Source organism: Protopterus annectens, chromosome 8.part0, assembly GCF_019279795.1.
Source record: "Protopterus annectens isolate FY-2018-M chromosome 8.part0, PAN1.0, whole genome shotgun sequence".
NCBI classification, from domain to species: domain Eukaryota; kingdom Metazoa; phylum Chordata; order Ceratodontiformes; family Protopteridae; genus Protopterus; species Protopterus annectens.
Genome location: NC_056741.1, coordinates 1,964,998,158 through 1,965,025,682, shown reverse-complemented (window position 1 = coordinate 1,965,025,682; position 27,525 = coordinate 1,964,998,158). Strand labels below are relative to the sequence as shown.

General features: G+C 46.7%; 1 protein-coding gene across 1 annotated transcript in view; it reads left to right on the top strand.

Moving 5' to 3' along the window:
- Positions 1 to 27,525, top strand: part of AP1G1 (adaptor related protein complex 1 subunit gamma 1) — a 4,036,072-nt gene that overhangs the window by 1,606,046 nt on the left and 2,402,501 nt on the right. Inside the window, exon 8 of the mRNA XM_044079548.1 lies at positions 8,283 to 8,291. Coding sequence (XP_043935483.1) covers positions 8,283 to 8,291 — 9 coding nt within the window. The remainder of the gene's footprint in view (positions 1 to 8,282; positions 8,292 to 27,525) is intronic.

Here is a 27,525-nt window from a genome sequence, read left to right as displayed (position 1 = left end):
CTTTCCTTTTAGCCACCCCTTTGGGGGGAAAACTGGCACTTCATGCACAAAACTGGCAACTTATAACCCAGGACAAATGTGTTTTAAATAGTGTCCCAGGGATACAGATTTCATTTCCACAAGTTGCCAACTCCAAACGGATGGCCAGACCTGCCCCCAAATCAGTGGGCAGAGGCTCAGAAACAAGTAATTTCCATCTTAAACATGGGGGCTATTCAACTAGTACCAGAAGAGGAAAAGAAACAAGGTTTCTATTCCAGTCTTTTCCTGGTACCCAGAAAAGAAGAATGGCGTGCAATTCTGGACCTGTCTACTCTAAACACCTTTCTGGACATTCCAAAATTCAAGATGCTGACTCTTCACCAATTACTTCCTATGCTAGACAAAGATGCCTGGTTGGCAACTCTAGATCTAAGAGGCTTACCTGCATATCCCAATCAGGGAATCTTGCAGAAGATACCTCTGCTTCAAAGCAGGCTACTTGCATTATCAGTTCTCTGCACTGCCCTTTGGCTTATCTACTGCGCCCAGGGTCTTTACAAAGTGCCTGGCTCCAGTAATTGCATTTTGCAGGCAAAGAAATATTCAAATATATCCATACCTGGACGATTGTCTAATTCAGGCAGAAAAGGCCATTCTTCTAAAACATCTGGCCTTTGTAAAAAGGGTTCTAATTTGTCTAGGGTACACCATAAACGAAAAGAAATCACAAGTAGTACCCTCTCAAAAAATTACATTCCTGGGTGCAAGCTTGAATACAGCTGCCCAGATGGCTTTGCTTATGTCAGAAAAGCAAATTCAGTTGGTGACTTACTTCAAACAGGTGGCCACAAAAACCCTGCTATCTGCAAGACAAATACTGTAAGTCTTTGGGTTTATGGCCTCCTGCATTCTTCTAATTCCATATGCAAGACTGCATATGAGGAAACTTCAGTGGTACTTAAAAAGTTTATGGAGTCAATGTTGTCACAGCCTGGAAACAATGATTCCTATCATACCTTGCCTGCAACTAGAGTTCCTATGGTGGGCAGAGGCCTGCCACCAAAACAAGGGACTGCCATTCACATCATCCCCTTCCGCCCAAACCCTAACTACAGATGCATCAGACTGTGCATGGGGTGCTCAACTGGCAGGGAAGTGCATTCAGGGCAAATGGAGCCCGAATCAAATGCACCTTCATATCAATCAAAAAGAAATGCTAGCTGTACAGAATGCATTGACAGCCTTCAAGGACTACCTTCATCCAGGGCAACTAATGGTAAAGACTGACAACACCACAGTTGTAGTACATAAACAAGCAGGGGGTACACATTCCTACCCCCTCTGCAGACAAGCTATGGTATTGTGGAACACTGCCTTGAGCTATCAAGTACAACTACAAGCTCAATTCCTGCCAGGAAAGCTGAATATTTTGGCAGACTAACTAAGCAGAAATCTCATGGACCCACACGATTGGAAACTGGAACCATGGATTTTCAACATGTTGACACGCAAATGGGGGAGCCCAGACATAGATCTCTTTGCCTCACCCCAGAACTACCAGTTGGACAAGTTTTGCACAGGAACTCCTCACAAAAAAGCTTGGAAAGTGGATGCTCTGTCCTTCAGCTGGGAAAACCTATCAGTCTATGCCTTTCCCCTCTGCCTTTGCTCTCCAAAGTTGTACTAAAAGTCAAACAGGACAAACCAAAAATTATTTTGCTTGCTCCAGACTGGCCTTGCCAACATTGGTGCCCACTCCTATGCAGTCTGTCACAAATTTCTCCATGGCACCTGCCTCAGACACCTTCCTTACTGTCTCAGCAGAACAACCAAAATGTTCTTCGTGTTTCACTGTTGCAGTCATAACTGTAGGGTGTTCCTGCCGGCAGGCAGCCCAAGGTCGGCCAGAATTCCAAAGTCTGGGTCCGGCGTCTGCTGTACCAGCAAGAACCCTGATGTCAGAACGTAGGGTATAAAGCTAACAGCCAACGCCATCTTCTCCAGTCTTTCTTGCCGTGCGGCGGAAAGCAGCTCGCAAGTTGTTGGTTGGCGCATTCAGGACAATGTGCTTTGATTGTCGTCGGTCCGAAGTTTTCTACTTCTCTTCTCAAGCTAAGTACCCCATTGGGGAAACCTTTTTCTTGCTCCTCCGATGTCAGAAAAAGTTAATTGTATATCTTGTGGAAAACTAATACCTCATAAAGATTTCCACTCTTACTGTCTACCTTGCTTAGGCCCTGACCACGACGTTTCTTGCTGTCGGTTCTGTGCCAGGTTTAATTCTCGCACTATCAAGTGTAGGTACGATTGGGCCTTGAATTATTTCGGTAGACGATTTAATTATAGGATGTCGTCGGATACTTTACCGACAACCGGAATTCAAAAGAAACGCAAGGATAAGGATAGGCCTCCGAGGTCCAAAGAGGATACTTTGCAGCCGGAGCCAGCTTCGGGTTCGGCGGTCGTCAGTGAGGCGCTTTTGCAGCCCCTGTCGTCTGCCACTTCGGAACCGATGGCCGACACGGACTCCCATGGGAGAGCCATCTAGGCCTAGTATTTTATCTGCTGCAGGACCTTCGGACGTTGCTCCTTCAGATGGGTCCGGAACCGCTGTGCAGGTACCGGCTTCTGAGGGGGTTTTCAGGCCTTCTCATATCACTATTACTACAAAGACAAAGGCAAAGTCAAAGACTCCTGTTAAACCAAGGGTTTCTTCTCAAGCTTCTTCGGATACAGCTCCCAAGACCCAGAAGCAATTATTACAGATGGCTGAGGGTTTACTTACAATGATTAGGGGTTCTCACCCTCCTCCTGAAAAAAGGCCTAGACAAGGATATTCCTTATGATTCCTCTGATCAGGCTTCTGTGTCTTCAGTCTCTTCCTCTGACCAGGATTATTCTTTTCCTCCTTATGAGGATTCTGATGCAGAGGACTCTATTCCCTCTGCCTCTCCCCCTGAAGATTTCCGTTTTGGGGAGACCTTACATGAGAGAACATTTTCATTGGGAAGGTCAGGATTATTCTGCTTCCAAGAAGAGACTTAGGGAATTTCTCCTTCTCCCTCAACACAGACCTTTGGCTATTCCTCCTGTTCTTGATATTGTGGATGATGCTTTTTCTGAAGCTAACCTGAATCCTGATTCCTTGCCGCCTGCTCCTTCTAAGCCTGATAGATTTTACAGAGTCCCTGATTCCCATCAATTTTTATTTAAGAACCCTTCTGCAGATCCTGAAACTCAGGGTTCTAAGGCTGCTAAGGCCGCTTCATCTAAAAATCCTATTCCCTCTGAAAAGGATTCTCGTGCCTTGGACAGGTGGGGCAAAAAGGTTTATACTTCTGCTACTCTTTCTATCAGAGCTTTAAATTGCCAGTTTCACATGTTCAAGTATCAGCAATTTCTTTTGTCTGTTTTAAAGCAAAGGCTTTCTACCTTTCCTGCATATGCAGAGGACAAGGAATTACAGGATGTATTGCATGCAAATGAACAAGTTAGCAAACTTAGTTTACATTGTGGTTTTGATGCCTTGGAGGCTTCTTGCAGGGCCGCAGCCTCTGGTACTGTTATCAGGAGACATGCTTGGCTTCGTGAGCAGAATTTTCCTGAGCAAGTTAAGGCCAAATTGTTAGATGCCCCTGTTCAGCATGATGTTTTATTTGGATCCAAGGCTGAGGAGGTTACTAAAAAGATGGAAGAAAAAGCAAAATCTATGCAGACTGTTAAAGATTTTTTACAAGTTCAGCCTCCTAGATTTTCTAGAAATTGGCCCGCCAAAAAATTGGTCTTTTCCCACGTCTGACAGGCCTCAAAGGGGAAGATATAGACGCTCCAGAGGTCGGGCGCAGGCTCAGGCCTCTTACAGGTCCAGACAGTGGACTGCTTCTTCACCTAGAAGGGGAGAAGACAGACCTCAATCACAAAGAAAGCAGACCCAATGACTCTCTGTTGGGCTACAGGTCCTCCTTGTCTGGAAACCCCTCTCGGAGGAAAACTTTCTCTTTTCTACCAAAATTGGACTCGTATTACCCAGGACAAATGGGTTTTAGACGTGATTTTAAGAAGCTACAAATTCCACTTTCATACTCTGCCAAGGTCTTCCGGTTGGCCAGATCTGCCAAAACGTCAGAGGCCTTAAATCAAGTGGACGCTTTATTGGCCATGAGAGCCATAGAACCTGTTCCACTTCCAGAGATGGGAAAAGGTTTTTACTCAAGACTATTTCTGGTCCCAAGAAAACAAAACTCATGGAGACCTATTTTGGACCTCTCAGTATTAAACACCTTTCTGGAAATTCCAAAATTCAAGATGCTTACTCTGCAACAACTTCTTCCCATGCTCTACCAGGATGCTTGGATGGTGACATTGGACTTGAAGGAAGCCTACTTACACATTCCCATCAGACAGGAACGCAGAAAATACCTCAGATTCAAGGCAGGTTCGAGACACTTTCAATTCTCTGTACTGCCCTTTGGCTTATCTACTGCGCCCAGAGTCTTTACCAAGTGTCTGGCTCCAGTAGTAGCTTATTGCAGACTCCAAGGGATTCAAGTTTACCCCTATCTGGACGACTGCCTTATTCAGGCGGACAGCAAAGATCTTTTACTTCAACATCTGCAGTTTGTTCAGCGTCTCCTCCTACTACTGGGATTTTCAGTGAATACAAAAAAGTCACATTTGATCCCCTCTCAATAAATGGTCTTTTTGGGAGCTCTTCTAAACACAAGCTTGCAAAGGGCCTTCCTTACTCCAGAAAAGCAAGTACAGCTGGCATCAGTTTTCAAGACCTTGTCTACTTTAACTCAGCTTACTGCAAGGAAATTCCTGCAGGCATTGGGCTACATGGCTTCTTGCATCCTGTTGATTCCAAATGCAAGGCTTCATATGAGAAAACTTCAATGGTACCTAAAGAGTGTATGGTCTCAGCATTACCACAGTCTGGATACAATGATTCCATTGATTCCCTACCTCCAAAAAGAGTTCCTTTGGTGGTCCAGGACTTGTGCTTTAAACGAAGGGAATCCCTTTCGTCTGCCTCATTCTTCTCAGATCATAACCACGGATGTTTCGGATTATGCTTGGGGAGCTCATTTTCTAGACAATTGCCAGCAGGGCTCTTGGACAAAGAAGCATCTTCCCTGGCACATCAACTTGAAGGAAATGTTGGCAGTCCAAAATGCTCTTCTAGCCTTCCAGAAACTGTTGCAACCGGGACATCATCTGATTCGTACAGACAATACCACAGTCATGTGGTACATAAACAAGCAGGGGGGCTCTCATTCTTACCCCCTTTGCAGACTAGCCATGAGTTTATGGGACACAGCTCTAAATCTGAATCTGCATCTTCAAGCTCAATTCATTCCAGGAAAACAGAATCTCTTAGCATACAGCCTAAGCAGAAATCTTTTGGATCCTCACGAATGGATGCTGGACCCCAACTTTTCAGCAGGATTACGGCAGTTTGGGGTTGTCCTCTGATCTGTTTGCATCCCATCTCAATCAGCAGTTGCCTCTCTTGCACCAGGTCCTTCCACAAAACAGCTTGGAAAGTGGATGCCCTGTCTTTCAGCTGGAGGAATCTTTCGGGATATGCCTTCCCGTCAGCTTTATACCCTACGTTCTGACGTCAGGGTTCTTGCTGGTACAGCCGACGCCGGACCCAGACTTTGGAATTCTGGCCGACCTCGGGCTGCCTGCCGGCAGGAACACCCTACAGTTATGACTGCAATAGTGAAGACACTCGAACATCTACATTTATGGTAGGTGTACACAACTGTGCTTTCTGCACCCTCATCTCCAAACATTGAATCTTGCAGCTTGGCTAATCACTTAAATTCCCCCTTAGCAAACCTTTGATGGATGTCATTTTGGAGGCGAGAAGACCTAGTACTAGAAAATATTATGCTGACAAATGGAAAAGATTCTGTGCCTGGAATCAATCTCAAGGGATAAGCACAGGCAGTGCCCAATTTACCTCAGATTTTGCAATACTTAACTTAGTTGCTTCACAAGGGCTTATCTTTTTCTTCCATAAAAATCCATGCCTCAGCCATTTCAGTTTTTACAACACAGATTCCCCCTTCTTCTCTCATCCTCTGCTAAAGCAGTATCTCAGAGGGGCCAAAAACTTAAGGCTTCACAGGAGAGCTGCAACCCCTGTCTGGGACCTTAACTTTGTATTGGAGAAACTCACTCTACCTCCTTTCGAGCCAGCTGCTACTGCAGACTTAAAATTTCTTTCCTGGCAAACAGCCTTCCTTTTAGCAATCAATTCGGCAAGAAGGATTTCTGAATTACAAGCCCTTATGGCAGGTGGAGCCTTTCATCATCTTTCATGCGGACAGGGTGTCACTCAGGACCACCCCATCCTTCATGCCCAAGGTGGTATCCATTGTTTCTCTTAATCAGGCCATTCATTTGCAAACTTTCTTTCCCAATCCAGAAAGGGGGGGGGAGCGGATTCTGCATTCATTGGATGTACACAGACAACTTAGATTTTACATGGGCAGGACTAAATCTCGAAGAAAATCTGAACTGCTGGTAGCATTTGCTGCCGGGGCAGAGGGAAAGGCTATTTCAAAGCAAACAATTTCCAAATGGATAAGCCATTGTATTCATTTCTGCTATAAGCACCATGGAAAACCTATCCCCCAGGGGATCAGATCCCATTCCACCAGGGCTGCATCTACTTCTACATCCTTTCTCAGAGATGTTCCTACCAGGGATATTCTAGAAGCTGCTACCTGGAGTTCAATTCATACTTTCACCAAGCACGATCATTTATCAATTTTCTCTAAATCCAGAGCTGGCTTTGCTACTGCTGTTTTGCAGGGCCTTATAGCCGGTCCTAATGCTGTATAAATCCATCCTCCCAACCTTAGCTTTGGGAATCTACCCAAATGTAATGACTGCAACAGTGAAACACGAAGAACATAGTACAGTTGTGTACACTTACCATAAATGTAGATGTTAGTGTATTCACTGTTGCAGTCCTGGGTTACCCTCCCTCCAGACCCCTGCTTTTTCTCTTACTATGCCTCTTTTATTTTTCTACAATTAAAAGCCTTTTTGGTGTATTCGCTTTTGTTTGAAGGTATATATTTTTGTGTTTTAAATGTATATATTTTGCTCCCCATTTGGGGGGCACCTGACATCGGGGGCAAGAAAATCTGATGTAATGGCGTTGGCTGCATGTTTTATGCCCCTGACATCATGGAAGAAGTGACAGCAACTGACGCAGGACCCAAGACTTTGTTAATCAGGCTGACTTGAGGGTAACCTGCCTGCAGATTACCCAAATGTAATAACTGCAACAGTGAAGACACTCGAAAATCTACATTTATGGTTAGCGTAGACAACTGTACTTTGTGTTCCTAACTTTTTTTTTTCAGTTTCATGATGAGTAGGCTCTTTTCCTTTTGGGACTGCTGTTTTGTCCCCAAGGATCTTGAGATACAGCAGCCTATATGTGCATGTTTGGAGGGGAGCCGGTGTCTTTTGAAGAGCAGCCGCCATATCATCTTGAGAAGAACATAACCTATATAGTTACAGGCTACTGCAACAGTGAGGAATTTAAGCATTTACTGTTATGTTAAGTGTAACTTACACCTTTGTACTTTCTTTTTTAAATACAGGTAAAATTAAATTATGAACTGAAGTTAGTGTTTTTACATGAGGTTTGCTATGTTGTGATTTTGTCTGCCCCAATTCCTGCTGTTTTAATCTCTACTTAATGTAGAGAAGAATTATGCATCTTCTGACCAGAGTGCTTTTGTTGGGAAGCTGTGATCAGTGTTTATGTAGTTTCATCAGAGAACAGTTGCGTGTTAGTGCTAGCTGACTTATCTGTTTGTAACTTTACAGAATACGTCTCCATTCCTGCCCTACTTCTCCCTGGAACTGGAGATGAGCAAGATGGATACATTTGAAGTATAAATAGTCAATAGTTTTGATACGTTTCTTTACATTCCTTTCATTTAATTGACATCTTATTACTCAGAACTTTATTCCTTTCTGGAGAATTTGGTTTGCATGTTCTGTACCATTCCAGCCTTCTTTATGACATGGCAGTGGTGACTGTTAAGTAATCCGTGATATAATCTTGGTCAGTGCTACTCATTTTAAGTAATATGTTTTTGCAGTAAACACTGTGTATATGAATTTGTATTGTGTTATGTCTGTTGCAAAGAAAGAAAATTGCAACACAGTCATAATTCTGTGTATATTGTTAAATAAAGCCATCTTCCTAATACTTGCTTCCTGTATTTTCTGTTATTTCTGTCACTGTCTCCGCATTTTCTTAGAATGAAAAGGTAAGAGTCTTCTGGTTTATAGATGGTGCATGCTTTTATTGGTGACACCCCATCTTAGTGACCTGGTTCCATTTCATATGTATTTTGGATGAAGACACTGATTTACCATTTAACATATTCATTGTATGCATTGTAATCTGCTGTGTTTTGACTGTTTCCGTATTTTCTTGCACAGATGTATAAATATATGATACAGAATGGTAAATTTCTTCTGTTTTATCGAAGCACTTTTTTCATCTCCAGTTTGCATGTAGCCTTTTGGGAGTACTGTGCATGTAAACCTTCTTATGACATTAGCTCATAATGCTGTGAGTGGTGCAGCAAAGATAGCAAGCTCTTGAATAGATTTGCATCATCGCACTTGAATGTATCTCACTAGCTTTGATTCTAAATCTAATTTAATGAGTGCCCCCTTTGATGGGACTCTCCTATTTGACTTTGCTGTGTAGAACAATTTGGAGAAATAGCAGAAAGGTAAGACGTCCCTATCAGTCATCATCATCATCATCCCCTCTTTTTCCCATTTTCTGTATGGAGTCTCAGAAGTATTTTGTCAACTGTCACCATTTCTCTCTCTATGTAGTACAACACCCATGCCTGACTTTCACAGGTTTTCTTTCCACAGTCCGTCCACCTTTTTGCTGGAAGCCCTTGTTTCCTCTTGGCTTGTTCCTGTCCGTCCCATATCTTCACCAGGTTGTCTTCTGCTTTCTGCACATGTGCCTGAACCACCGTAATATGTTCTCATTGACCTTTTCCACAATTGGAGCTACTTTGGCTTCTGCTGTTATGTCTTCATTTCTTCTTCTGTCTCAGTGTGCACCCTACCACTCGTCTCATTTACTTCATCTCCATCACCTCTAGCTTCCTCAGTTGTTCTGCCTTTACTGCCCAGGTTTCCATACCATATAGTAGTAATGGTTCCACCATTGTTTTGTACACCTCACTTTTTACCTTCTTTGACATTCTTCTGCCACATGTTACACCCGTCACTGTGCCATTTGGCTGCAGCCCCTCTGATTCTAGCTTTGACTTCCTCATTCAGACTTCTCTTCTCCTAGCCACCCCTCCCAGATACTTGAAGCTGTTAGAGTAGTTTCACTATTTTCCCTTCTATATCAGTTCTCAGCTTCTTCTGAACTCTACCATTTGCTTCTATTAGAATTGTCTTATCTGTACTCACTTTCATTCCATGTGCTTTTAATTTTGCATTCCATTCCTCTATCCTTGGTTGAAGTTCTAGCTCAGTCTGCCTGTAGTGCCACATCATCTGCATACAGCAGCTTTGTTGAAATGTCTCTCCAACTTGTTTCCCAGTGCAGCCCATCACCAGTATGAACAGTGGGCTCAGAGCTGAATCGTTGTGCACACCCACTCGGACCTCCTCTGTGGGACTGAACACTGTTCGTACTTGAGTCATTAAGTCCTTGTACATAGAATCATAGACTGTTACTAGGCTCATGACCCAGAGTGGTTTTCTCAGCGTAGCCAAGTTTTCCCAAAAGAATGATGTCCTGCATCCAAATAAGACATTGAGAACCAGGTGTTTATAAGCTACCTCTGTCCATAAAGAACATGGTTGCCAGGCCCATTGTAAATTTCCTATTCCCTATCGCTTGTCTAGTTTGTGCTTTAACTGGGTAATAGACATATTTAGCTTCACATGGATGGGAAGCCTTTGCCGTTGAAAGGGCAGTCTCTGGGACACATCTGTCTCTCTGGCATGTGCTGTTTATCTCAGACAAATTACAGGTACCTAATCCTTTTGTTTCTGATGCTCTTTGACTTACGAATATGTAGGAAATTCAGTTCATAAGTGTGGGGTTTGCTGATGCCTTGTAAGCCAGGCATAGATCACCCTTCAGCAATCTGTAGGAGACTGAATAGAGGGAAAGGGCTTTAAGGAGTTCTGCATAAAGCAGATGTTCTTCGTGTTTCACCGTTACAGTCATTACATTTGGGTAATCTGCTGGCAGGCTGCCCTCAGTCAACCTGAATTCCAAAGTCTTGGGTCCTGCATCGGTTGCTGTCTCCTCTGCCATGACATCAGGTTGTCAGGGGTATAAAACATGCAGCTGATGCCCTTCTCAGTCTTTCTTGCCGCGCGGTGCCCGAAGCAGAAGCATTTCACAAGTGCCGGTTGGCCGACTACTGAAATATTCCAGTTTGAGTTTCAGAACCGAAGTTTTCACTAAAGCTAAGTACCCCATTGGGGAAACTTTTTTTCTTGCTTTTTAACGATGTCAGAATAAGTTAATAATTGCATTACTTTGTGAGAAGCAAGTACCTCATAAGGATTTCCATTTATACTGTATTCCTTGCCTAGGCCCTGATCACAACGTGCCTGGCTGTTGATTTTGTGCTAGATTTAACCAACGCACTATTAAGCGTCTGTATATTTTTGCATCAAAGTATTTTGGAAACAGATTTAACTACCCAGAAATGTCGGATAGCAATCCGAATACCGGAGTACATAAAAAAACGCAGAGAGAAGGACAGAGAAAGGCAGTCGAGATCCAGTACCGACGAAGCTTCTCCTAAGCCAGTCACCGGTTCGCCGGTACTCAGTGAGGTGCTTTCGCAGCCCCTGATACCCGCTACCTTCAAGTCGCAGGCCTCAACGACTCCTATGTGGAGCCCGGCATGCCGCAAGATACTCAAGGTATTGGACCGACGGATGTATCTCCCTTGGATGGGTCCAGAGCCGCTGAACAGGCACTGGCTTTTGAGGGCGTATTCAGACCTCTACATTTGTATATCAAACCGACTGCTGCAAAACCAAAGGCAAAAGCAACTTCTAAAACTAAAAAAAAATGACGCTTGAGCCACGTGCACAGGCCTTTATGCCTAAAAAAACAATGATCAAAATGGCTGAAGATCTTATTACCTTGATGAGGGGTACCCGTCCTTCTCCTGATAAGAGGCCTTGGCAAGACACTGATTATGAATCTTCAGATCAGGTTTCTATTTCTTCTGATTCCTCTTCTGATCAGGAATTATCTATACCTCCCTATGAGGATTCTGATGCTGAGGAGTCTGTTCCATCTGCATCTCCTCCTGAGGATTATTCATTTGGAGGAACCTTGCATACCTTGAGGGAGCATTTTCACTGGGAGAGTCAAGACTTCTCAGAATAAAAAAAAAGAGGCTCAGGGATTTCCTTCTCCCTCAGCACATTCCCCCTGTGTTAGACATTGTGGATGACGTGTTTTTGGAGTCAAGCTTGTCCCCTGACTCCTTACCTCCAGCTCCCAGTAAGCCTGACAGATATTACAGGGTCCCTGACTCTCATAAATTTTTAGTTAGAAACCTTGCTGCTGATCCTGAAACTATTTCACAGGGTCCAAAGGGAGTTAAGGCCTCAACAGCAAAAAATCCTACCCCTTCTGACTGAGAGTCAAGGGCACTGGACATATGGGTAAAAAGGTTTATACATCTGCAACCTTGGCAATCAGGGCCTTAAACTGTCAATTTCATATGCTTAAGTACCAACAACATGTTATGGGATTGCTGAAACAGAAAATGATGTTGATTTCAGAATGTGCAGAAAATAAACAATTGCAGGAATTATTGCATGCAGCTGAACAAGTTGGAAAGCATGCTTTGCATTGTGGTTTTGATTCCTTAGAGGCCTCCTGCAGGGCCGCAGTTACTGAATCTGTGATTAGGAGGCATGCCTGGTTAAAGGAACAACATTTACCTGATCATGTTAAAGCTAAATTGCTAGATGCACCTTTACAGCATGATTCTCTGTTGGGTATTAAGGCAGAAGAGGTTTTAAAGAAAATGGAAGACAAAGCTGAGTCTATGCAAACAGTTAGACTTCTTACAAGTGCAGCCACCAAGATTCAGTAGACACTGGCCTACCAAAAATTGGTCCTTTCCTGTATCAGAGACAGCTCAAAGGGGCAAATCCAGATGCCCTAAGGGTTCCAGATACCAGGCGGAAGATTCTTACAGGTCAAAGCAATGGGGCGCTTCCACCTCCTCATCGGGAGGAGATAAAGCGCAAACCTATAGAAATCAATCCTAGTGACTTCCCTCTGCTTTCACCAAGCATGTATCTTTTGGCAGCACCCATAGGGGGAAAATTAGCACTTTTTGCTCAAAATTGGCAGTTAATAACCCAGGACAAGTGGGTACTAAACATCGTATCACAGGGATGCCAATTCCATTTCCACACTCTGTCAAGGGCAAATGGTTGGCTAGATGTGCCAAAAAATCAATAGGCAGAGGCACAGAAACAGGTTATGTCCCTCATAGTGTATGGGGGCCATTCAGACAGTACCAGAACAGGAAAAAGGACAAGTTTTTTACTCGACTGTTCTTGGTACCCAGAAAGGACAAGGCCTGGCGGCCAATACTGGACTTATGCATTTTGAACACATACCTGGACATTCCAAAATTCAAAATGCTCACTTTGCAGCAGCTTCTGCCCATGCTGGGCAAGAATGCTTGGCTGGTGACTTTAGACCTAAAAGAGGCATACCTGCATGTCCCAATAAGACAGTGGCGTAATGCATTACCAATTCTCTGCACTGCCCTTTGGCTTATCTACTGCGCTCAAGGTCTTTACAAAGTGCCTGGCACCAGTAATAGCATTTTGCAGACAAAGAAGTATACAAATATATCCTTACTTGGATGACTGTCTCATTCAAGCAGAGAACAAGGACATTCTTCTTCGACACCTGGCATTTGTGAAAAGGCTTCTAACATGCCTAGGGTACACAAACGAAAAGAAATCACAACTGATACCCTCTCAAAAGATAACATTCCTGGCTGCAAGCTTGAATTCAACTGCCTAGATGGCTTACCTCATGCCAGACAAACAAAGGCCACTGACTATTTACTTCAAACTGATGGAAACAAAAAAACAGTCTTCTGCAAGACAAATTCTGCAGGCTCTGGGCTTCATTGCATCTTGCATACTACTGATTCCATATGCAAGACTGCATATGAGGAAACTTCAGTGGTACCTAAAAAGTTTATGGATTCAACATTCTCACAGTCTGGAAACAATGATTCCTCTCATTCCCTGCCTGCAACAGGAGTTTCTATGATGGGCAAAGGCATGTCACCAAAACATGGGATGGCCATTCACTCTACCCCCTGCCAGCCAAACCATGACAACAGACGCATCAAATTATGCGTGGGGGGCCCATTATGCCTTGTATTCTTTTTGTAAGGAACCTTTCAGGTCACTCCAGTTGCTGCATATGCTTGGTCAGGTACATACCAGACAGAGCTTTGTACTCTGGACTAATAAGGGGCAGAGTACAGTGGGATAATGACCTCTTTGGACCTAGATGCCATGCCCTTACTTATAAGTTGCACAACATAAAAGGATTTCCTCACCACTGTGGCCATGTGGTAGTCGAAGGTAAGGCTAATGTCTGTGTGCATACCCGGATCCCTGATCACTGGGTGTCGACTCTTAAGGGTGTATTAGTTGCATGGTAATTAGCAGGGATGGTTGACTTCCCAAAGGATACAATTATGCATTTCTTAGCATTGAATTTAAGACCGTGGCTTTGGCACCATGTGTTAGTCTGAGATGGACTGACTTAAAAAATGCAAATGTCTGCAGGGGAGTCAGTGTTATCCTCCAACTTGTAGTCATCTGCAAACTGTCAGCCGTAAGTATGCAGCATTTCCTTCTGTTTCACAGAAATAAATGCCTAAAAGGAGCAGACCCAATGCTGAGCCCTTGGAGATTCTGCCAGTGACTTGCCTCTTGGTAGAGGTGACCTGTCCTGTTTTGACCTTCTGGGTCCCGTCAGTGAGCCAGTTTGGCTCTCCAGGGTGATAAAAGGATTTATAGCTAAGTTAGTGAGCTTATCTATAATGCCTGGGGTAAGTATTGTATCAAAAGCCTTGGCCAGGTCGAGGTAAGCAAGTGTGCACAATCTTACCTTTATGCAGTGCTTTGGTGACCCCCCCCCCTCAAAGAAGTCCACCAGATTTAATAAGCATAACCTTCCTTTAACAAAGCCAAACTGTGATGGGTCCAGCATTTGCAGGTTACCTACGGTCCTAATTTTTCATGTCCATGGTAATTCTTTCCTATGCCTTACATATGATGCTGGTAAGACTTATGGGCCTGTAGTTACCCGGATCAGTGGTCGGAAGTCCTTTGTGCAGGGTAATGACTGTAGCCATCTTCCATTCCTTGGGTACAAAACCTGATTGAAGGCTCCAGTTGAAAAGTGGTTCAAGTGAACTAGAGAGATCATGTTTCATGCTATTTATTAAGCATCCTAAGATGTTATCAAGGCCCGTTGATGCAGTATGTTTGGTCTTGGAAAGTGCATTGACTACTTGTTCTCTAGTAATGGTCGGGGAGGATTGTGTTGTGTAGTATTGGCTTTGGACTTTCTGATGGGGGGGGGGGGGAACCTGTCAGCCAAAAGGATGGCAATTGTCTCTGGTTCATTGTGGGTGATGCTATTTACAATAAATTCTGCGATTTGTTGTGCATTTCCTCTGAGGTTACGGATATAGCTGTAGAAAGCTTTGTGGTTGTCCTTTGCTTGAGAAGCTATTGATCTGAAGTTGTCTTAATTTGCTCTTCACCTGTGGGAGCACGGATCCAGGACAGATCCAACTCGGCTGCATTTCTCAAGTATCGGGTCTGAGATCCAAGCTCCTCCCCTACCAACAATGCCCCTTTCTCCTTCCTCCCTTCAGATCTACTTTGCTATGCTTGTTGCAAGCATCGGGGTCCGCTGCTCCTGGCTGTCTTTTGGGTAAGTGAGTTAAATCTAAATTTCTATCCTCATCTTTCAATCTTTTACCTACCCCTACCTTTTCTCATTCAGGTGTCGGTCTATAGTTTAAAAAAAAAAAAACTCTTTTCTCTGTTATATTTCTGTGTGTATGATTTCGGATTGGGTTTTCTCTAATGTTAAAAATGTCAGAGACACCCAATCCAGGTTTCTGTAAATGCACAGTGTTTGGCCATAAGCTTTCCCCAGCGGATGGCCACACTGTGTGTTAGGTTGGGGGTCCCCTCATCTCGATTCCCCCTGTTCGATCTGCATGGGGTTCAATCCCCGCCCATTGATCTATAGGAGGAGTAAACTTATACACAAGGGGCTTCTCCTTCCACCTACTATGGCTCTGGGACTCAACCTCCCGCTAAGACGACTGGGATGGAGAGAAGTGCAAGCATCGAGACAGTCCAAGGAAGCAGTCCCCAACCGCTCTTCCTCAGCTGAGCCACCAGCTAAACTCCGATCTGCACCTATCACTGGTTCTCCTCGACTCCATTCTCCTTGTTTCTCCCTGGTGCTGGAGGTGCCTTGGAGCTGTTCCTTGGTCTTGGCATCACGTCATTGCCTCTCTAGGCCGGTGTCTGTACCTCTTCCTCCAGATCCACCTGCAGCCTTTCTGAAGCTGAGGTAGACAGGATGATGCGGAGATTCATCTGCACTTAGATGCAGATGGGAGTCTTGCCTACCCCCTCTCGCTCTGGAGCGAGGATCATGCAGTCCGCCTTCATCCAGATCACTCCTCCTCTGATCTGATCCCCGGTTTTGGAGTCCTCGGTCTGAGGACCCTTGGCGTCGAAGGTTTGTCACCGATGGTAACTAGTAGCTCGAGGCAAACCATTGCCTTGAGTGGGTCGGCTTGGAGCCGTAGCCTCAGTGCCGGATCCGAGGAGGTGGTTTAGTCTCTGACTATTTTGCAGCCAAACCTTTCAGAGTCTCTGTGCCTGGAGGTTTGGCTTTGGCTCCCCCATTGATTGAGGATAACGGACCCGATCGTAGCCCCAACTCAGGTGTTTATTCTCCTTCTGCCCTTGATGTGGTGGAGAGGGTTCTCCCGAGCTTATCGAGATCTTTGACGATCAGCACGTTCTCTGTGTCCGTCCTGACTCCCTCTTTCTGATCCGAATTCCACCATCCTGCCACCTCAGTGTCAGGCTGATGCCACTCCATCCCAGTGATCTCCCCCATGGAAACAGCTGGATGTTTTAGAGTCCTCCCCATATACCTCCCTGTGGAGGTTCCATGAAAATGCACATGTAAAAAGATGTATTTAGACTCCCCATCAGAGTCTCTCATGGAGGACACTGACTTGGAGGAAGGGGACGGTTCCCCCCGATCATCCCTAGAGGATGTCTCATTTGGAGACATCATGGAGATCCTGCAGCAGTGTGGGGAATGATCTGTCCAAAAATCCAACCCTGATGAGTCTGTGTTCCTGGGGGCATTTGGCGCAGGACCCCCTACTTCGTCGGTGTCCCCTTTTGCAGATCCTCTGGTGGATCTTGTTACATCTCGGGCATGGAAGGAGTCTGACACACTGGAGTCTATCCCCAAATGCCCTGATAGGGTCCTCAGCTCCCCTTCTGATAAACCACACTTATCAATGGGGACCCCCCCTGTCAGTGCCATAGTGGTAGTGGCGGCCACCAAGGAGGAGCTCACATAGGAAAGCTCCATGGTCCACCCGCCAGACGGAGAGTCTAGGACCTTGGACCGTTTTGGGAAGCTGGCCTGTGCTTCAGCAGTGTTCTCTGTACGTGCTCTGAACTACATGGCACACGTTATTAGGATTTAGCGGGACCTAGTGAAGGAGGTTGCCGAGTCTATCCTAGGGTCCATTTTGACAGAGGATAGGAAGGATGTAATGGGATCCTATCTCGCCTACATTCATAACTGATGGGTCCGGAGCCAATCCATCGGCTCTGACTCAGCCACTATATACTAGAACAAAGTCTCTAATTGGCTGGGCTACCCCTTATCCCAGAATGTACCACGCCTGCTTCCCCAGATCTCGTTTGCCGCTTTTCAAGCTTGACGTGGTCTCGACTTGGCTGGAGCTAAGTGGGTTTTTTATTACTTTTTGGTCTTTTGACCTAGGGTTTTCTTCACAAATTTAACAAACAGCTGTTTTAACAGCTTTACGTGCGTGTGTGAATCTGTTTTTGGTTGTTGGTATTTTTTCTACTTACCGGGCAAGGCCCGTTTAAGTTAGAGGGCCCTTGCCCTTATTTGTGTGTGGGTGTATTGATTTGTCTCTACTGTACGTCCTGATTTATCAGGCTAAGCCCGTTTAAGTTAGAGGGCTTCTGCTCATTTTGTGTTCTGTATCTCGGGCCAGTCCCGTTTTGTGTCAAAGGGCTCGTGCCCTACTTGAAGGTTTGCTTTTTCTTGTGGGAAATAGTTGTGTGATAGGATGTCGAAAGAGCAGAAGTCTGGTTTTAAAAAGTGCACCAAGTGCAACTACAAAATTTCTCTTACTGATAGCCATGCTGTTTGTGTATATTGTTTAGGACCTAAACATTTGCAGGAAACATGTAGTGTTTGTCATGCTTTTTCCTCTAGGGTCCTTCAAGAACGAAAAAATAATTTGATCCTTAAGGGCCTTATTAAGCCCTCCTTTGAGGAAGCTTTGGCTTCTCCTTCCTCTCCAGCTTCTAAAAAGAAAAGGTCGTCTGCTCCGACCAGTCCGTCGGAACTGACTTCCAAGAAGCATAGGTCAACCTCTTCTTCCTCGGCTCCAATGGCTTTGGAGCCTCGGGTGGAAGGGTCTGCCTCGATACCTCTTTCCTCGGCTCCATTGGTGTCGGAGCCGCAGGTTGGGGGATCGAGAGGCGAATCATCTGCTTCGGCTCCTTTGGTCTCGGAGCCGTTGGAGGTGTGCAGCTCAGACTCCCCCCCCCCCGGCCCCAAAGTCCCCTTCGGCGCCGATGCTTATTCATACAGTTCCGGATCCGGTGCCGATGGTGTTGGAGCCGTTTCGGAGCCGGTCCCCTGGTCTATCGGAGCCGAGGGAGAAGTCGTCTCGGCCCCCATCTATTTCCTCGAAATCCTCCAGGTTGTCAGACTCAGATTTGGACAGAGTTATCCAGAGGCTTTTCCAGTCCCCGGTTTTTGCAAAAATGGTCTCTGCTCCAGCCCACTCGGCTCCGGAGCCGGTCTCCACTTCGACGCATCCGATTCCTCCTCCATCCTCCTCGGAGCCGTTGGAGTCGGTGATGGTAGAGCGGAGCAGAGTTGTCCAGTCGGACAGAGACTTCCTCGGAGCTTCTCTGTTCCGACCATCATTCCTACCCTGTCCTCGGCGTCAGGGTTCGGTACCGGGACTTCCTCGGTCGGGGCTTGGGGAACACTTTGGAACTGGTAGCTTCGATGCCTAGTCTTCCCCTCTGAGCGTCAGTCGCAGGGATTCCCGGTACCGTTGTGGTCTCTCAGCCTGTGTCCTCCATAGAGTCTGGAGGTCCTGCTTTTGAGGCCATGAGGAGTGCGCTGGCCATGTCCTTGCCGGCTCAGCAAGTCTCTACCTCACCGTCCCTAGACTTGGGAACTGGTGCTTCTGGTGTGCTTCATTCCCACGACAGTGGGGCCCCAGGGCCTGAGGATACCCCCTTGGGGGGGTTCCCTTCTCTCGGGAGGTCCTTCTGAATCCGCTTCAGATGAACCTCCAAGAAAAAAATTGTGCAAGAGGAAGCACATTGACTCCCAGGATGAGTCTATCACATCAGCTACTGACCTCGATGATGCGGAGGGGTCCCCAAAATCGTCCTCGGATTATGTCTCATTCTCTCATATCCTCGAGATCCTGAGACAGGCGATTGGCAGTCCAAAACCCCTTCCGCAGAGGAGTCAGTCTTCCTCGAGGCCCTTGGGGCCCAGCCCTCCGCCTCCTGGGTGTCTCCACCCTTCGATGAATTACTAGATTTAGTTTCTCGAAGGGTGTGGGAACATCCTGACACTGTGGAACCGGTGCCTGCCAGGCCTAACAAGTTCCTCTCAGCCCCTCCTCAAAAGGAATTTTTGACTAAAGGAGTTGCAGTAGATGCGATGGTGGTGGCATCTGCCGCTCACCCTCCTAATAAGGATTCCAGGAGCATGGATAGGTACGGGAAGCGTACCCTTTCTTCAGCGGCCTTTACCCTGCGGTCTCTGAATTATCTTTGTAATTTTACCAGGCTTCAAAGGGACCTCCTCAGAGAGTTAGGTGAGTCTTTTACGGGTAATCTTCCTGAGGCGTTAGCCCAAACTGTTGGCGCCCAGATGACTACCCTATCTTCGATAGTCAACTCGTCCATGAGGCGCATATCATATGCGGCCAAAGGGGTGAGTAGAGCAGCGGGAACAGGCGTGGCTCTTAGACACGTCTGGTTACGCTTGTGTCCCTTTGCGGAGGCCTTTAAGTCTTCCTTCGCCGACACCCCCTTTGATGGGTCCTCCCTGTTTGGACCCAAGGTGAAGGACACACTGACTCGGTGCGTGCAGGAGGGCAAGACCTTGACTGCCATGGGGGCCTGTTTTTCCGCTTCCTCTAGACCTTACCCCAAGGCCCAGAGAGGAGGGAAAATGTGGTTCAGGAAATCTCAAAGGTCTTTCCCTACTCCACCGAGTGATCCCCCCTCTAGAGGCAGGGGGGGGTGATTCAGGAAGACGCCGCCCCAGAGGCGGCAGAGGCCCCCATAACTCTGGAGACAGCGATTCCTTTCGTGGTCCATCCTACGCTCACCGTCCCTGAGACGTGGCCCGACTGCGCATCTCCGGAGCCAGTCGGGGGGCGATTTGCGGAACACCCGCAGGCTTGGGAATCTATCACCAAGGATCAGTGGGTGCTCCGGACCATAGCCGGAGGCTATCTCATCCCTTTCATCAAGAACCCCCCCTCTTCCTATCAGAAAAATCCCAGATGTGCCACCCAGTCAGCGGGATCAAGCAGCGGTCGAGGTTTCAAAGCTGCTAAAAAAGAGGAGTCATCCAGCCTGTCCCCGCCGACCAGATCGGATCAGGAACTTACTCAAGACTATTTTTGGTGCCAAAAAAGACAGGGGACTTGAGGCCCATATTGGACCTCAGATCATTGAATCGCTTTGTAAAAAAATCCAAATTCCGAATGGTCACCCTTCAGTCCATTCTCCCGTTATTGGAGAAGGATGTCTGGATGTGCTCCTTAGATCTCAAGGACGCTTACTATCACATTCTGATAAGTCAAGAGTCCAGGAGTCATTTACGCTTCCGCCTGGGAGCCAGTCATTTCCAGTTCCGAGCACTGCCCTTTGGTCTCACCACAGCCCCCAGGGTGTTCACCAAGTGTCTGGCAGTAGTGACAGCTCACTTGAGAAGTCTAGGATTCCAAGTGTTTCCCTACCTAGACGACTGGCTCCTTACTGCCACCTCCAAGCATCTATTAGTTCGGGCGCTTATGACCACAGTCAGTTTGGGTGATTCACTAGGAATCACGTTCAATTGGGGAAAATCTGTGCTGCAGCCGTCTCAGCGTATTACCTTTATAGGCGCAGAGTTAGACACAAGAAGAATGCGGGCATTCTTGCCGGTAGAAAGGATTCGGGTCCTGCAGTTTCTGGTCCAAACCTTGTTACCCAGATCACGAGTTCAGGCCAGACTGATTCTGCAGTTATTGGGCACGATGGCCTCGACTATTCTTCTAGTCCCCTTAGCCAGGCTGCACATGCGGGTGCTGCAATGGCTACTGTCGGCTCAGTGGTCCTTTCAGGAACTCCCCTTGAACCATTTGGTCCAGATTACGGAAATTTGCCGTCGGGACCTACGTTGGTGGCTGCTTCAGTCCAACCTGGACCAGGGGCGACCCTTTGTTCTTAAGCCTCGTGTCGCCACGGTGACCACGGACACCTCCCAGATAGGGTGGGGGGGGTCATTATCTGGACAGGTCTGTCCAAGGCACGTGGCAGGTTCACGAAATGCACTTACATATCAATATCCTGGAAATAAGAGCGGTGCTACTGGCGTTGCAAGCACTTCTTCATGCTCTTCCCCGGGGTACTATTGCGATTCTATCCGACAACATGTCGGTAGTCTGGTACATAAACAAGCAAGGCGGAACCAGGTCCTACCCTCTTTGCCGAGAGGCCACGAGAGTGTGGCATTGGGCGATTGCTACCCAGCGTTTCCTAGTGGCAACGCACATTCCGGGGAAATCCAGTGTGATTGCAGACAGGCTGAGCAGGACTTTCCTGTTGCCCCACGAGTGGTCCCTCAACGACAGAGTGGCTGCAAACATCTTCGCCAAGTGGGGCCTCCCTTGTTGCGACTTGTTCGCCAGCCCTCACTGTCACGAAATGCAGGGAGTTCTTCACTCTGACTCCCTCTCAGGGGCAGATTCCCAGGGACGCCCTAGCTCACAGTTGACCCCCCCCCGGTCTACTTTACGCCTTCCCTCCGGTTCCCCTTCTCCTGAAGGTGATACAGAAGGCGATTTATCTAGGAAGCGACATGATTCTGATCGCTCCACACTGGCCTCGTCAGGTTTGGTTCCCCTTCCTTCTGAGGTATGCGGTGGAAGGCCCATGGTTTCTGGACCTGGTGCCCGACCTGTTAACTCATCAGTTGGGACAGTCTCACCCATCCCACAGGTCCTTGAGGTTGGCCGCTAGGTTACTCCACTTCCAACCTTAGTCAGAGATAACTCTCTTTCTCTAGACGTCATCCACATTTTGTCCTCTTCTCACAAACCTTCCACTATTAAACTGTATTCCAGCAAATGGAAGAGGTTTGCTGTTTGGGCCCAGCAACGAGGTATAGATCCCCTTACCGCCCCAGTACCTCAGGTTTTAGAATTCCTGGCTTCTTTGTTTTATTTGGGCTCTTCAGTTTCCACAATTAAAGTCCAACTGGCGGCTATCTCTAATTTTCATGTCTCCTTTGAGCCTTCCTTAATGGCAAACAGGCTTTGCAAATCTTTCCTTAAAGGAGCGTGGCTCCTTCGGCCCCCAATAGCCCATCCTGTGCCCCCTTGGGACCTGAATATGGATGTCCTTCAAGAATGCAACTGCAGTCCTGACATATGGGTTGTCCTGCCTCAGGCAGCCCTTCGGTCGGCCGGATTCCAAAGTCTGGGTCCGGCATCGGCTGATGTCGCCTCCTCCCCGACGTCAGAGCGGCTGGGGTATAAAGGCATCCGCTGACGCCATCTTCTTCAGTCTTTCTTGCCACGCGGTGCCCGAAGCAGAAGCAGTTCGCAAGTGCCGGTCGGTCAGCTCCTGTCTTTTCAGTTACCAAAGTCATCAAAAAGCTAAGTACCCCGTTGGGGAACATTTTTCTTGCCTCAGCCGATGTCAGAAAAAATTGAAAGGGTTAATAATTGTTTGTCTTGTGGTAAACAAATACCTCATAAGGACTTCCATTCTTACTGCCTTCCCTGCCTGGGCCCAGACCACGACGTCTCGGCCTGTGCTGCCTGTGCTTGCTTTAATAAGCGCACACTCAGGCGCCAGGCAGAATTTGCCGAAGACTTCTTTGGCGAAAATTACGCTTATCATGCCGTCGGAACAACCGACAACACATATTTCCAAAAAACATAAGGACCGGGACCGACATCCTCGGCCCGCGTCATCCACCGATACCACGCCTAAGCCTTCCGCGAGTGCATTGGTCTCTTCGGAGGCAGTAATTCAACCTCTCCAGGCCAGCGACACCGCTTTACCGCGTACTTCGGTCCTGGAGGTTTCCCCGGTGCCGGTTGTTGATTTTCCTCCCGAAACCAAAGCTCAACAGTTACCTGACACCATACCGGTGGATAAAGTTACTCCTGCACGTGGGGCTGCTAGGCCTCCGGTCTCCATGTCCATCAAGGCCTACACACGTGCTAAGGCTGCCAGCCAGGCTAAGGCTCATCCTCCTAAATCTTTTTCCCAGGGACCCTCTTCTGATAAACAGATCATGACTCTAGCTGCAGATCTAATCTCTCTAATCAGAGGTTCTCAGTCGCATCTGGACAGAGGTTCTCAGCCGCCTGCAGATAAAAGGCCTAGGACTGAGCAGGCAGATACCCTCTCTTCAGATGAAGCCTCTAGGGATTCAGAGCACTCAGATACCCAGGAAGAATCCTTCCAGGCCTACGAGGACTCTGATGCTGAGGAATCAATTCCTTCTGCCTCTCCTCCAGAGGATATTTCTTTCGGAGAAGTTCTCCATTCCATGAGAGAACATTTTCAGTGGCAGGGTCAGGAATTCTCTGACTCCAGGAAAAGGCTACGTACCTTCTTTAAGTTACCCCAGCACAGACCATTAACTTTTCCTCCAGTGTTGGATGTCTTGGATGACGTATACTCAGACTCCAGTGCTTCCCCTGATTCTCTCCCTCCTGCTCCTGTCAAGCCAGACAGATATTACAGGGTTCCTGAAACTCATAAGTATCTCTTTAAGGCCCACTCTGTGGATCTAGAAACTATTTCTCAGGGGCCCAACCCTTGCCATGAGGTCACTTAACTGTCTTTTTCATATGTTTCAGTACCAGGATTACTTAATGGATGATCTGCAGAAAAAGTTAGCCTCTCCTGAGCCTATAGATAGAAAGGCATTGCAGGATTTGGTTCATAACACTCAGCAGGTTAGCAATCATTTTCTTCAGTGTGGTTGTGATGCATTGGAAGCTTCATGTAGGGCAGCTGACAGGGGCCGTTATACGTAGACATGCTTGGTTGAAAGAACAGCCACTGCCAGACCATGTTAAAGTAAAGCTCCTAGATGCACCTCTGGAAAAACAGAAGCTTTTTGGTGCTAATGCACAGGATGTGTTGAAGTCTTTTGAGGAAAAGGCTAAATCAGTACAGACAGTCAAGGATTTCCTCCAGGTTCAGCCACCCAGATTCAGCAGGAATTGGCCTTCAAAGAATTGGTCCTTTCCAGACACTGACAAGTTTCAAAGGGGAAAAAACAGACGTGCTTGAGGTAGAGGGCAATACCGAGGCTCCTACAGGGGCCGCCAATGGCAACCACCAAATCAGAGAGGTGGCGCAGGGAGTTCAGCTCCACCACAGGGGCACTCACAATGACTTCACTTTCACACCGTCATCCAAGGCTCAAAGAGATGCACCTGTAGGCGGAAAATTATCCTTATTCTCAAAGAACTGGCACATTTTAACCAAGGACAAATGGATTCTGGACATAGTAGACAAAGGTTACAGGTTCCACTTTCATACCTTACCAGCGAGACAAGGCATGCCAAACCTGCCACAAAATCAAAGGGCAGAGGCACTCTTACAAGTTTCAAAGCTGTTACAAATAAAAGCAATAGAAAAGGTTCCTCCTCAGGAACAAGGCCAGGGATTCTATTCAAGACTGTTCCTTGTTCCAAGAAAAGAAAAGCAATGAAGACCTATACTGGACTTGTCCGCTCTAAACACTTTTTTCATTGTGCCAAAATTCAAAATGCTGACGTTACAGCAACTCCTTCCCATGCTGGGCAAGGGGTCTTGGCTGGTTACTCTGGACCTCAAGGAGGCATACCTGCATGTCCCAATCAGACACAGTTGCAGAAGATACCTCAGATTTCTTGCAGGGTCAGAGCATTATCAATTCTCAGCATTGCCGTTTGGCTTATCTACTGCGCCCAGAGTATTCACGAAATGCCTGGCATCAGTAGTTGCACATTGCAGGCTCCAGGGATTCAAATATACCCTTACCTGGACGACTGCCTTATACAAGCAGACAGCAAACAAACCTTGATAAGAAACTTGGACTATGTCATTCAATTACTACAGGCTTTGGGATACACAGTCAACATTCAAAAGTCAAGACTACTGCCATCCCAACAGATTATTTTTCTAGGAGCCAAACTGGACACACAATCACAAATGGCTTTCCTCACAGAGGAGAAACAGGAACATTTACCAGATTACTTCAAAAGCCTAGCAAAGCTCACCCAGCTGACCGCAAGGAAAATCCTGCAGGCCCTGGGATTCATGGCATCTTGCATTCTTCTGATCCCTCTGGCAAGACTACACATGAGAAAGCTACAATGGTACCTAAAAAGCTTATAGTCTCAACACAGTCATAATCTAGAAGACGTAATACCACTCATTCCATGCCTGCAAAGGGAATTTTTGTGGTGGGCTCAAGCAAGTCATTTAAACAAAGGCATGTCTTTCAACAAACCTGTAGCAAGTCAAACCATTACAACAGACGCCTCAAATCATGGATGGGGGGGTGCACATGGACAGCAGATGCATTCAAGGGCAATGGACTCCCAGGGAAATGCATCTGCACATAAATCAAAAAGAGATGTTAGCAGTGATACATGCAATCCCTTCAACAAGGTCATCTGCTAATAAGGACAGACAACACCACTGTCATTTGGTATATAAAGCAGGGAGGCACTCATTCTTATCCCCTCTGCAGACTAACAATGACTCTTTGGGAAAAATCCCTGAAACTGAACATCCACTTGCAATCCCAGTTTGTTCCAGGCAAGGAAAATGTTCTGGCAGACAGGTAGAGCAGAAATTTCTTGGATCCGCACGAATGGATGCTGCATCCACACATTTTCTCACAAATAACAAGTGCATGGGGAAGACCGGACATAGGTCTCTTTGCTTCTCACCTCAATCATCACCTGGAGAAGTTCTGTTCAAGGACGCACCATCCTCTAGCCTGGAGAACAGATGCTCTCTCCTTCAGCTGGAATTCACTAACAATTTATGCATTCCCTCCTCTACCATTACTGACCAAGGTGTTACTGAAGATCAAAGCAGAACAACCAAAAGGAATTTTGATAGCTCCAGACTGGCCAAGGCAGCACTGGTATCCATTGCTACTGAGCATAACTCACACCAAACCGTGGCCCTTGCCTCAATGGCCTCTGCTTCTAACTCAGCACAATTACAGGACTGTTCATCAAAACCTGCAAACATTGCAGCTGACAGCTTGGAGGTTTCCATGACTTTTACCCATATCTCTCTTTCCGAAAAAGTTCAAGAAATCTTGCTGGAAGCACGCAGACCTTCCACCAGAAAAACCTGCTCGGCCAAGTGGAAGAGATTCATCATCTGGAATGCCAACAAGGGTCAGGATGCATCAGTAATGAGCATACCACAGATATTAGAATACTTGGCAGAAATGTTTCATAGTGGCCTCTCATATTCTTCCATAAAAATTCACGCTTCAGCAATCTCAGCAAAATACAACTGTGACCCAGCTGTGTTTTCGCATCCCTTGCTAAGACAGTTTCTAAGAGGGATAAAGAATATCAAACTCCCAGAAAACCACCAGTACCTGCATGGGACCTCAATTTCGTCTTGGAAAAATTAACTCTTCCTCCTTTTGAACCAGCAGCTCTTCAGAAATGCAATTTCTCTCCTGGAAAACGGTTTTCCTGTTGGCAGTTACCTCAGCAAGAAGAGTCTCGGAGATACAGGCCCTCATGGCAGTACCTCCCTTTCTCATTTTTCATCAGGACAGAGTCTCTCTAAGAACCAATCCTTCATTCATGCCAAAAGTGATATCCAGGGTGTCCCTAAATCAAGCAATTCACCTGCCTACTTTCTTTCCCAATCCTCAAAATAAGGGGGAAAAGCTGCTGCACACTTTGGACATACACAGACAATTACGCTACTACTTCGACAGAACAAAGACCACCAGAAAGTCTGACCAACTATTTGTAGCCTATGCTGCTGGAGTGCAAGGAAAGGCAATCTCCAAACAAACAATTTCAAAATGGATTGGACACTGCATCAGATTCTGTTACTCTTTCCATGGAAAAGGTGTGCCAGACAATATTAGGCCACACTCCACCAGAGCTATAGCCACATCCACAGCCTTTCTAAGAGGAGTGGCTACGAAGGACATTCTAGAGGCTGCTACATGGAGCTCCGTGCATACATTTACCAAACACTACAACCTGCCTTTATACTCCAGATCCCGAGCAGGCTTTGCTTCGGCAGTCCTGCAGGGCATTTTAGCTACACCATCCCTTTCTTAGATCCTACCACCCCCAGCTTGGCTATGGTATTCAACCCATATGTCAGGACTGCAGTTGCATTCTTGAAGGACATAGTACAGATGTCCTTCAAGGATGCATCTGCAGTCATAACATATGGGTTGTCCTGCCTCAGGCAGCCCTTCGGTCGGCCGGATTCCAAAGTCTGGGTCTGGCCTCGGCTGATGTCGCACTTTCCCCGACGTCAGAGCGTCTGGGGTATAAAAGCATCAGCCGACGCCATCTTCCCAGTCTTTCTTGCCGCGCGGTGCCCGAAGCAGAAGCAGTTCGCAAGTGCCGGTCGGCCAGCTCCTTTGATTCAGCTACGGAAGACTTCGAAAAAGCCAAGTACCCCGTTGGGGACTCTTTCTTGCCTCAGCCGATGTCAGATAAAGTGAATAATTGTTTAACTTGTGGGAAACAAATACCTCATAAGGATTTCCACTCTTACTGCCTCCCTTGCTTAGGCCCGGACCACGACGTCTCAGCCTGCTCTGCCTGTGCTTCCTTCAACCGACGAACGCTT